Source organism: Vulpes lagopus, chromosome 24 (genome assembly GCF_018345385.1).
Source record: "Vulpes lagopus strain Blue_001 chromosome 24, ASM1834538v1, whole genome shotgun sequence".
NCBI classification, from domain to species: Eukaryota; Metazoa; Chordata; class Mammalia; order Carnivora; family Canidae; genus Vulpes; species Vulpes lagopus.
In genome coordinates, this window is record NC_054847.1 from 36823283 (window position 1) to 36836221 (window position 12939).

A 12939-nucleotide genomic window follows, 5' to 3' on the forward strand; every position below is an offset into this window, starting at 1 on the left:
CTTAAATTTAAATGTGAGAAAATTTCTATATAAAGACATGCCATTAATAACTTATGAAGTCGGACGCCTGGGTGGCTCAGTGGTTTAGTGTCTCTTGATGTGACCCCAGGGTCCTGGGATCGAGTTTCACATCGGGCTCCCCGGGGGGAGCCTGCTTCTCCCTCTGTCTGTGTCTCTGCCTCTCTCTGTGTGTCTCTCATGAATAAATAAATAAAATCTTAAAAAAAAATAACTTACAAAGTCTTTGAATGGAAGTCTACATCCAATCTATATCCAGGTAGAGTGTCGTTCCCATAACCCATAATGGTTAAGCATATGCCACTGAAGTCTAAATGGCTGGATTAAAAATGGTACTACTGTTTATCAGATGTGTGACTTTTGTGCATTTAATTATGTGAAAGACAGGTATAACATCTCTCGGGGATGATAGCCCAGGGGAAGATGAATCACGCCTCTCAGAATTGCAGTGAGAACTAATTGAAGGAATTGAAGCAACGCATCTAAGGCAGTCACTGCCCATAGGCAGAATGGAGGGGCTTGGAACAGTGTGAGCTCAGAGACAATGTGGGAAAGAGCTGAAAATAAGGCCCAAAGGTAGTAATCATAATAAAAATAATAACATTGCTGGTTTCGTATGAACCATTTAATAGCTGTTCACCCTTTCCTACTTATAAACTTTTAATTCTCTCCTTATCTACTGAAATCTTTCTTATCTTCCCAGCCCATGGATCAATGGTCCACACCCCCGCGGTTAGTCAGGGTCCTTGTCAACAGCCATCCCTGCAGCCTCCTCAGCATCTCAGCTTCACACATCCTTCTTTTATCTCACTCTCTAGACTCTGATTTTCCTATCTTCCATTTAGGACTCTGGCTGCAGCAAACCTTTGATTCCACAGGGAGCAATCCCTTGGTTCTACGGTGTGTTCTTGGTCCTTCATCCCTTCTGTTTTCCTTCACTCATTCAGCAGCTAAAACCCCAGAGCCCATTATTATGAACACTGACGTACAACCAAAGTTTTGCTTTGCTCTTCTTTCATCTCATATTAATTTCTCGGCAGAAGGCAACTCAAGTGAATATTACTTTCCACCTATTCTCTACGTGTATTCTTGTAGCTGAATTCCTTGAAGAAAATATGTAATTGTGCTGACTAGTCTTTAAATTTAGAGCTACAGATATTGATCTGCCCCTTACCGCTGCTGGAGATTGTATCACGTACATCAGGCAGCCTCTCTCACAACACACCCCTGCTTACATTTCATGTCTTTTCGTTTCAAGTCTCCAACACTTTCCTTCTTTCCCTTACCCTTAGTTAACTTTGCTTCTAATCTCCTAGAAAACAGTAGTAATCAGAAGGGGAGCTGGGAGAGCTTTCATATCTGGCTTCCTAACCCGATGTGTCCTTAAGCATATGTCTCCTCAAATGTCTATAAAAAACTGCCCATACTCTTAACAAATAAGGCCAAACTTTCACTTATGCACTGGATTTTATCCTATCTTTAAACAAAAGAGCAAAGCTTCAGCTTATATATGAGTATATATCCCCTTTCTGCCCTCATTATCGATTTGTCCACTCTATGGATCATGTCTATCAACATCCAAGCATGCCCTTATTTAGATTTTCCATCCCAAACAATTCCCCACCCCCCAATCCCATTTCTCCCTCCTCTACCACTCTGTTCTCTCTTCTCTTGTATAGCAAATTTCCTGGAGTTGCCCAACTTCACCCCAATCCCTTACCTCCTATTTCAATTGTGACTCTCTTTTTAAGGGATTTTATGTATTTATTCATGAGAAAGACAGACAGAGAGAGAGAGAGAGAGAGAGAGAGAGGCAGAGACACAGGCAAGGGAGAAGCAGGCTCCTGCCTGATGAGGGACTTGATCCCAGGACCCCAGGGTCATGACCTGAGCCAAAGGGAGACGCTCAACCCCTGAGCCACCTAGGTGTCCCTCAGTTGTGGCTCTGTCCCTAATATCTCACGAAACTGCTCTTATCTGTAGGTTCACCAGTGGCTTCCATGTTGCTAAACTCAATAGTGAACTCCCAGTCCTCGCATTAATTGGGCAGTAAGCAAATTCTGTCATATTTGGTCACTTCCCCTTTTGTGACACTTACTATTCCTTTGGGTTCTACTACATGCACTTTCCTGGTTCTATTCTAATCCCTCTGGCCACTCATTTTTAGCTTCTACTTTGTACTTCAAATCTCCCTGACCTGTGAGTATTGGATTGCCCCAGGGCTCAGACTTTGAAGATCTCTTTTTATCCAGATTGTGATTTTACATTTTGTCAGTATGCTGATGTCTTCCAAATTTGTATCTCTGGTCTTGACATTTTACCCGCAGACCTGAATCATATATCCAAATTCTTTCTTGGTCTTCTCAACTTCTGATTTCTTATGAGCATCTACAAATCATCAACAAGGCCAAATATTTGCTTCCCTTCAACCTTCCTCTAAATACTTTATTATTCCAGAGATTGCCCCATTTCTGTGACATGTACATATTTCTCATTATTCAGGCCGATTTTGGGGGGGTAATAGTTCTTTTCTTTTCTTTTTCTTCTATCCCATAACCAAAAACATCAAGTCTTAGGAACACTATCAAAATGCATCCTAAGTCCATGAAACAATATAATGCTTGTTATTTGCCACAAAATAATACTAAGGACTGGCTATAAGTTTCAGTTTTGAGCTGAGTGATGGGAATAAAGTGGTTCACCATATTATTTTTGTTTAGTTTTGTTTTGCTTAAAATTTTCCATAAAACAAAAATAAAGTCAAATAAATGAATAAAAATAAAACATATGCTAAATCTTACCACTTCTTGCCCCTTATTATTACCACCTAGTCTCATCTGAACTATTGCAATAACCTCTCAAGGCTGTTCTCCCCACAGCAGCAGGAATAAATCTTTTAAAACAGACCTTAGGTCCTGTTATCCTTCTGCTTTAAGACCCTCCAGTGACTTTTCTATCTCATTCAGAGACTCAGCAGGATATCCTTCCTGATTTGGCCCCTTGTCGCCTTCCTATACTCATCACTTATTCTTATCATTGACCTATTTGCTCACTTCTGTCCAGTTTCACTGGCTCCCTGGTGTTTCCTAAATATACCAAGAATCCTCGTCCCTCAAGTTTTTGCCTTTGCTCTTCAGCCTGCCTTGAATGTTCCTCCCCTTGCCATCCATGTGGGCCATTCTCAGTAACTGCCACATGCAACCCATAAAAAAAAAAAAAAAATATTTGTTGAGTTGAAGCCCTGCCTGAAATGTCAACCACTTTGAATCTCTCCACAGCCCTCAAGCTCAGAAGTCATCAATTTTTCTTTTATCTTCCCTTATTTTGATTACTATTATATTATCCCTATCTTTGTTCCAGTTTTGTGTTTCTTTGAGTACATGCATATGTCCCTTTCTGATGACTGAAACTAGATCTTATTTATAATTCCATACCCAAGTGTCTAGTACCATGACTTCTGTAGACATTCACTGATTGGAACTAATATGATAAAGGTAACAGAGAGACAGATGTGGTATTCTTAATAGCTAGTTCCTTAACCAATAAAACAAATTGTGTTACTGAGGAGGATGCATAAGCTGACTGAAGCTCAATAAAAACTTTGTTTTAATTGAGAAAAAATAAAAGTCGATTTTGAAATTTGATTCCAATATCCCTGTTCATTTTCTCTTTCTCAACTAGAGCAAATATATGCCATATGTCCCTGAGCAGTTTGCTGTGATGCTTATTTGCTTATATAGGTTTACTTAGCTCTTTAACACAATAGCTTTTTAAAAGGTGGTGGATTTAACATTTGCCTGAGACTAGCAATGACTTTGTCAGGCAAATTACTCTAGCTCAGATTATCATTAATCTGTCTGACTGGTTAATGGTGTCGATAATGCAAGTGCCATAGTTAACTTTTTTTTTTATTCAACCTCTTGAGTGCTTTCATTTCATAAGTCAGGGAGCAGCATAAATCTTGGAACCTGAAAGCCAGGATTCACAGAAATGCAGTTGCCTCGCAGATATCCAGCTATCCCGTCCTTGTACCTAAAATATCATCGAATTGAAAATGATCTTTGGAATCATAGTGCAACTTTCTGCTCCTTAAACATTTAGAAACTGATACTCAGGGGAAGGGTGAGTCTCGTGCCTAAGGCCACAGAGTAAGCATTCATGACGAGAGGAAGCGTTTATTGAATACTCACTGTGCCAGATGCCAGGCTAACCATCTTACATAAATTATCTTATTTCATCCCCAAAACAAAATATTATCCAAATGAGGTTTAAAGAAGACATTGTCATCTCTGATATACAGCTAGTGAGTGGTAGAAGCAGGATATAATGCAGGCCTGATTCCAAAGCAAGTGTTCTCAATCGCTACACCAACTTGGTCCTAAAATAGCTGGTGGATTAACCTGAAAGAGAATCAGACTTTCTTGATATTTTCAGAATTATGACATGAATTTCATCTATAGGCTTCTTTCCAGTAATTTTCTGACTTAATGGCTAAGTTGATTTGCATCATTTATTTACCAATTATAAGCACAGTAGCAAACTTTATATATTATTATGTATTATATATATATATATTATATATATATATAAGCATTATATTTCCCATTCCATAGTGTAAAATTACTTATGGAGTGTGACATGGTGTAGCCAAAAGCTTAAGGTAATGTGGCTATGGAACTCAACTGCACGGGTTTCATTCCTGGCTCAGAATCTCACTAGCTGTGTGGCCCTCATATGGGATACATTCCTCCTGTGGGAAAATAATAGTAACTGACATGTATGACCACTTTAAAAATTAGTGCCTAAAATATTTGCATAATGCCTGGTGTTCCAAAAACACTCAGTGCAAATGATTGTGTGTCTTAGAAAGGAAAAGCAAAGAAATACAAGTATTTCCTAATTTAGAGAGGACTTTTTCACTTTACAAATGTTAACCCGTCTGATCCGCTGATAAGGCAGGTATGCTAATTTCCATTTTAGAAATCAGCACACCTCACTTTCTTCAGAAAATCTACAAAAAAAAAGAAAAAAAAATGCCCACTGCCTAAGAAGCTACACAACTAGTAAATATTAGAAGAAAGATTTAAATGCAAGGTTTCTAGTCTAGTGATCTTTTCACTGTACCATACAAAGTAAAAGACATTTCCTAAAAGAGGCACATATAAAGTACCGTGGGAGTTCAGATGAGAGAATTAAAACACTTTCATGAGCATCATTCAATTTAATCCTCACAATAACCCTGTGAGGTAGGCAGATAAGGGACTGGTATCTTCCTTTTGCAAATGAAGCAAGGAAGACCCAAGATAGGCCCTAACCTGCTCAAGGTCACACACCTTTCCTGTGGCAGAACAGAAGCTGGACTGGGTCTTCCCACTGCAGCCCTGGATGCTTTACATTGCTTTATGCTGCCTCAGAAAACCTCTGCTTGTGGCTCAGGATTAGAGGGCCACCTTTGCATGATTGACATGGAGGATTCATTTTAGAATCCGTCGTGCATTACATTTGCAACATGGTGTTTACATCTTCTTTCCCTGCTCTTCAGTGCTGAGGCTGTGCAGCTGATGAAACTCGTTATGAAGGGAGGTGTTGTGAAGGAAAGAGAACAAGATTCCGAATCCAAAGCTCCACATTCCGATCCTGGCTTACAGCCTGGCAAAGTTAGCCCCCCTTTCACCCTGCTTCTCTGTAAAAGTGTAAAACCCTGTCCTTTCTACCTCAAAATGTCTTTAGATCATTGAATAAGAGAATAGTGATTTAATTCTTCCAGTGGACTTAATGTATACTGAAAAATAAAACATGCCCTCTATAAATGCCATATACCAATGAATGACCCATTATTCACTTGTGAGTTGACTATGTGTCCGGCTCTGTGTTGGGAATAATAGAGAAGCCAACAGTCTCTTCGGAGGCAATTTAATAATGTCGGGTGGATCATTCCACTGAAGAATATATAACTACACACTGAATTAAGAGCTCTAAGGCAAAGAAATGTGCTTCCATGAGAAAAGGAATGTGTGCGTAGTGTCTATGCCATAATCAGATCTGTATTTTGAAAAGACGACCATAGCTGCAAAGTGGAAGTTAGACCTGTGTGGTCAGCCCAGTGGATCCAGGGAAGCCATCAAGGTGGTTGCAGAAGTCCAGGCAAGAAATAATGGAAAATCAGACTAAGGCTGGATCAATGGAGATGAAGCAGTTGAAACATATTATTCTAGAGATAACGAGGAAGCAAAACTGATAGCACATTGGCAGTCTTGTGAGACAAGGGATATTTTCAAGAATAGTTCCTAGTTTTCTGGCGTATTTAAATGGTAGGATGGTAGGGTGACTCACTGACATTAGGATGCTGGGAAAGACCCAGGTTTGAGCATGAAGATCATAAATCCAGTTTCAGACATGTTGCTTTTTATGTATATTCATGTGGGAATGTCAAGTAGGGCCTTCAGTATAAGGAACTGGCTGGAGCTCAGAGGAGAAGTTTGGGTCAGAAATATATATCTGTATCAGGAATTTCTCAGCATATGGATGATAACAGTAGCTTTCAAAGGAGAAAATGGGTCACCAACTCTGCCCCCCCCCAAAAAATCAAAATGAAACAAAGATGAGGACCAAGAACTGAGTCCTATTTATTAAGGGACAGAGGCTGAAACTAAACAAAATAAACAATTTGAAACAAATAGCTTTTTTTTCCCATGAAAGGATAGTTTTTTTTATGTTTTATTGCAGTAGCTGTTTGTTACATAACTAGTCTCTTGAATGTGTACTAGATGCTGAAACAGAGATTATATTAAAGTAAATTTTTAAAAAATCTGTGCCTCAGACTATGCTTTTTACCAATTCAAGTAAAAACAGAATTATTAGTCAAAATTTAGTCAAAATACTTCTGGCCAACTAGATGATCTCCATTTCCCATTATGCGTTCTCTGGTGGCAAGTCACTTCTGAACTCACTTTTCCTTCAAAACAGCACCTGATTTCAAACTCTATGGCTCTGGGGTAATAAGGAGTGTAGCATTGGGAAGCATTGCTGCTGTCATTTTGAGCTCTATTCTAGTAGACACCGTATTTCAATTTTGAAATCTTCTCATCATTGTACCGTTCTTGTTTACACTAAAGAAAAAAAAGTGAAAGTGGAGTGTATAAAAAGGGGATGCTGAAAATCTTTCCATTGAAAGTAACATAATTCCTTCCCTATAAAGCACCATTAATGTAGCTTATCCCCCTGTGAAGAATTAATTAGGTGTTTGATACCTCAAGACAGCATTTGTTGCTCACCTCAGGGTTTTAACTAAATGTTAACACCCTGGTGCACTTGGGCAAGACAATATGTATTTACTTAATATGTGTACTAGAGACATGTTGTTACAAATGATCCAGTAAGAAATAGTATCATCCTTAATCTTTAAAGTCTACTTCTGAAATGTAAACACAAAAGTGCTGAATTCGGTCAAACACACACACACATGGATTTTTCTATTCCCAATAAAGAATATTAGATTAGAAAGACTCCTTTGGGTAGAGGCCACCCTGTTTTCAAATAATGAAAACAAAACCCAGGATGGTGAAGTGGCTACCCAACTAAATTGGGATGGAAAAATGGAATCACAACCAGATCTCTACACATTTTGGAGATTACACTATGTGGAGATGTTATGCAATTATTCCATTAACATCTTTACATTTATTTATGTATGCATTTAGAAATTTGTGAGCATGGGCAACATAGCCATTTTTATATTCAGTGGGTACACTTGCTGAGTGCCAACAAAATGTAAATGGAATGTGGCTTCTCTTCTAAAGTTATGCACAATTGAGTCAAAGATGGGCATGTCTATTAATACAATGTGATATGTGCTACAACAGCTCTATAAACAAAGAGCAGGAAAAGCATAACAGAGTATTTAATGCTGTTGGAATCAGAGGACGTGATGGTAGGGCAAGCTCCAGTCAACAGATTTCATTTGAATTGCGTTTGAAGAATGAGCAAGCTTTTACCAAACTGAGAAGAAACTAAGTCAGAACAAAGTGATTCCAGGACAACTGGAAAAAAAAAAAAAAAAAAACAGAACAAAACTAAACCAAACTAATGAAAGGCAGATGGCAATAGACCAAGAAGCACAGACGGATATGGTGTTGTGGGCAGGGTTACTCATTATAGGTGAGTGTGAAAAGGCGCGGGCCATATCTTGAGGGTCTTTGGATCTTGTCACAAGGAGTGGAGATGTATTGACCATAGAATAGCAGGCAGCACAAATTTGGGGCATGGAGTTGACAGATTACAGATGTCAGAAGAGTATCTTCATCAATAGAAGAACTGGGAGGACCAATGACAAAAAGCCAGGAAAAGCTTTTATTACAATGCAGTACATTGTAAATACAAACCAGAGAAGGGGTTGGTTTCAGGCACAGAAGAACATAGCCTAACCAGAGTTAGGTCTTAATGCAACTTGTTCAAGGGTACATTCTATGCCACCATCTTGATTCATACCTCAAAATGTATCAGCACCTACGACTTCACCATCTGATCTTAGGCACCATGCCTACTGCTTTATGTGGATTACATACAGCATCTTTGATTCTTGAGAAACTCTAGGAGGTAAACATTTTCATGGCACCTGTCAGCACCTGAAGAATCAGGCTCAGATTAATAAGAAAGTCAAAATAACCACCTCAGACTTAAAAATGCTGAATCCACTCCACAGTGTCTATAGTATTTTGATGCAATCCCACTTTGATCAGATGAGCAGATTCTGAAAAGTGGCACCTCAAATTGAAATGCTTAGATTGAATCATTGTTTTAAGCCACGAAGAGCCTACATTAAAGAAACTAGTGGTCAATCCAGGGCAGTACCATAGCATGTCATTAGAGTAGAGGTATAGAGTTGTGCTGAACATATTTGTGGGAAAAAAGCAAAACAAAACAAAACAAAACAAAAAACTGTACTTGCTTAAATTTTATTTTTTTCCAGATCACTACCACAGAAGTATTTTCTAAAAGTGCTTTGTTCACACTTCTATTTAATATGGAGGAAGCATCAATTGTTCATATCAATGAATATACTTTTTTCATAACTATTATTAATTTGGAATACTTTTTGGAGGCTGATAGAAAAGATATCACAGCAGATGATTGATTCATCCCACAGTGGTTTCTGAATGCCTAGCACTCCTTCTTCTCCTTTAGAACCTTATGTCTTCTATTTAAAGTGCCCATGATCCAAATAGGTCCCACAGTTGTGGGGTGATATCAATACTGGGTTTAAAGGATGAAGATCCAGATTTTTAACTCTGCTATCCACTAACTACTGTGAGTCCTTTGAAAAAAAAAATTACACTGGTTTTCCAAATTACACATTTGCATCTGTAAAACGATCATAAAATCACACTATCTATTATATAAAAGGGCTGCCTGAGGGAATGTATCTAAAAGTTCTTCTGCCAAAGAAAAATAAGTAAGATGCAAAAATCCACATATCCACATGGCATACAATCTGATTATGTGGGTTTTCTTTTACAAAGCAACTTGCTGGCCTAGATAATCTGAGGTGGGTAGAACAGAGCAGTGTGCTATGTAGTATGTGGGACATTATCTGTTGTATTTTAGCCCTGCCTACTTTCAGTTCCTGTTGAAGCCAACCTAGCCCTACTATGAGTCACAGTTCAGCCTTCCAGCAACTTAATGAAGAACTCCTAAAGGAATACCTAAACCTTAGGCTATATCAAGATTCATACAGGGTGTTTGTTTGGCTGTTTGTTTTTATTATGGTAAATACACATACTGTAATAGAGTTTTAACCATTGTTAAGTATGGGGTTCTATGGCATTAAGTGCATTCATAGAGCTATCACCACTCTCTCTCTCTCTTTTTTTTTTATCACCACTCTCTTATATCCAGAACTTTTTCATCTTCTTCAGTTGAAACTCTGTACCCCCTAAGTAAGTTCTTATATGAGGCCAATGAGGACGCAAATGTCTACAATCATGTGTATCCTTAAAGAATACTTTGGTAATTATTGTTTCTTACACGTTAGCATCTATATCCATAGGGCTTGCCCTCCCTTAATATGCCCTACAAATTGTACCATCATCATCACATTAATTCATTTGTTTGGAACCACTTGGGAAGCTTTTGATTGGAAAACGAATTGGACACATGTAGATGCGGCTCGAAGATCAAGGCAAGTAGACATGAGTTGCAATTTCTCCTCACGTAGAAGGGAATCTACCCTCCCTCACTAATTGCACTTAACTTAACCACAGGAGCTCAAGCTCCATGCACATCAACACTTAGCATCTGCCTTTTCCTTTCATACGATGATAGAAAATGCATAAATGCATTTGTTGGCAATACTGACAAAGACCGATTTGTGGAATAATTGAAACCTTGATTTCTGTCATTAGCCGGATGTTTACGAAATGCATCTTCCTGTCTGCATTCCAGATGTTTCTTCTTATTTTAATAGCTCTTTGTCATGAGTTTTGAATTCTAAATGGTAAAGTGTTGAGGGAAAAGACGTTAGTTTGCAAGTTTCATGGGAATGACATAAACTTGAACTCCCCCAAACCCCTGCAATATTTACATGTAGGCCCTTCCACTTTGTTTCTCATAATCAACCTCAGAGGCCTTGATTTACAGCAGAGTCAGCGTGAAATGAGTAAGTAAACCTTGGTCCACCTCACTGCTTTGGCACATTAAATAAAAGTTTGGCTACAAGTATTGATGTTAGAATAATCTTTCCCTGAAACTTTTACTTCCCAGAGAACGAGCATTGAACACATCCCAGCCTGGGTCCCTTCAGCTTACTGTGGGAAATCTGAAGCCAGAAGCCATGTACACCTTCCGAGTTGTGGCCTACAATGAGTGGGGACCAGGGGAGAGCTCTCAACCCATCAAAGTGGCCACTCAGCCTGAGTGTGAGTATGAAAATAGACACATTTAGAAAGTATTTCTTTTTGCTGGCAATATCCTTGAATCCTGTCATAGAAATTAAGGTGACAAAATGGAGGGAATATTTCTGAAAGCAACATATTTAACTTGAGGATTTTTAAAGGTAAGATGACTTTTTAACAAAATGGACTCCCCACTTAGGCCAGAATGGCAAAGGAACAACTATAAAGACCTAATCCATCCATATGGTCTCCAGGTTCACTTCCTGAGTAAATAAATGACTGACTTACTCTGCCAGCATCTGGTTTTAGCCTCCTCCATGGACTTTTTAGGCTTTCCAAGTTTGTAAAGAACACCAAAGGTGAAAAAACAACCACATAGGACTTCCAAATACAGAGACCTCTTAAAAAACTTAAACATGCACTAAATGCCCTGAAGGAGATTCCAAAAGTGAAACTCGACTCAAGAAATGTAAAGAGATGGGGCCCCTGGATGGCTCAGTGGTTGAGCGCCTGCCTTTGGCTCAGGGCGTGACCCCGGGGTCCCAGGATCGAGTCCCGCGTCATGCTCCCTGCATGGAGCCTGCTTCTCCCTCTGCCTGTGTCTCTGCTTCCCTCTCTGTGTCTCTCAGGAATAAATGAAATATTTATAAAAATAAAAAAAGATATATAAAGAGATAATCTCTATTGGGCAATCTCACTACCCTCTAACTTAAATCACTACATTAAGCTACATCATCACACAGTGAAGCAGTTGAATGTTCTTTGACCACATTATAATTCAGTGATTTCTACTTTTATAAAGGAATAGCTCCAAGGCTCTACATATGAAGAATATCTATCTTACAAAATTTTGTGGGGTTTTTTTTTTTTCTACAAACTTGTAATGTTATTTGAAAAGATTGATTACTGATGAGCAGTTTGCCAATTTTATTTTGTTAAAAATTTTAAAAATTATAATCTACAACCTAAATAAACTGACTACCTATAACAAACTACATTATTTAGACAGTTGTATCTACTCCTTTTTCTTTTTAGTAATGATACTGTTCTGCTTGGATTCCTGTTCATTTTATTTAAAACTACATTTCATTTTAGGATCACTTCACGCTTCTAGAAGAAGGTGAAGTAGAAATTAGAAATACTTTAATTGGTAAATGTGAGGAAGTAATGTTTGTATTATGTCACTTCTTGGGTATTTTATTTTAATTTTTTGAAAGATCTTAATTTATTTGCGAGAGAGTGAGAAGGTGTACATGAGTGGGGGGTAGGGGCAGAGGCAGAGGGAAGAGCAGCAGACTCCCCATTGAGCACATGCTCAGACCCCCCCACGTTCATGACCTGAGCCAAAGTCAGATGCTTAAATGACTGAGTCACCTGGTGCCCCTGCTTCTTGTGTATTTTAAGTCAACATGTTGAAGAAAAGAGAGCAGTAACCCTCTGATAGGTAGTCTGAGTACTGGCATTACGTTCTATATTTGGCAAAATCTTCTTCTTTTTTTTTTATTTTTTTCACTTAGCCAAGGCTACAAAGAAAAGATAATAAGAAATTGGTATAAAATATTTATTAGGGTGGGGGAGATGCTTCACCTGTACACATCCTAGAAATATTTGGCTCATAGACATAAAACCTCAGATAGCATTTTTAAAGGCATAGCATTTAAAAGCATTTACAGGTTTCAGGTAATCTTTAGGAAATACAGGCTCCCACGCAGGATCCAGAAGCTACAGCAGAACATTAAGCCCCATTCCATGCAATACCTTGCACAACATCACTGGTTGTTATGCCCATGAATGAAGCTGGTTCTTCTCTCATGTTTCTGTTCTTGAGAATAATTTTCAATGTTTGTATTTAAATCACTAAAGAATGCCAACTTCCATTTCACAAAGTCTATGTTTTAGTCAAAAGTTTCTTCATTAACTTACTCTTAACAGATTTTATATAGAGATAATAAATATATTGATATACAGAGATATATAGAGACAGATAATATATAAAGATAATCCACATATAGGGATAATAACTTTTACGAAT

The 12939-nt window shown here is 38.3% G+C and overlaps 1 protein-coding gene across 2 annotated transcripts in view; it reads left to right on the forward strand.

Moving 5' to 3' along the window:
- Positions 1–12939, forward strand: part of DCC (DCC netrin 1 receptor) — a 1085392-nt gene that overhangs the window by 762347 nt on the left and 310106 nt on the right. For both annotated transcript variants that reach the window (XM_041739305.1, XM_041739306.1), the window contains exon 9: positions 10777–10931. In XM_041739305.1, coding sequence (XP_041595239.1) covers positions 10777–10931 — 155 coding nt within the window. The remainder of the gene's footprint in view (positions 1–10776; positions 10932–12939) is intronic.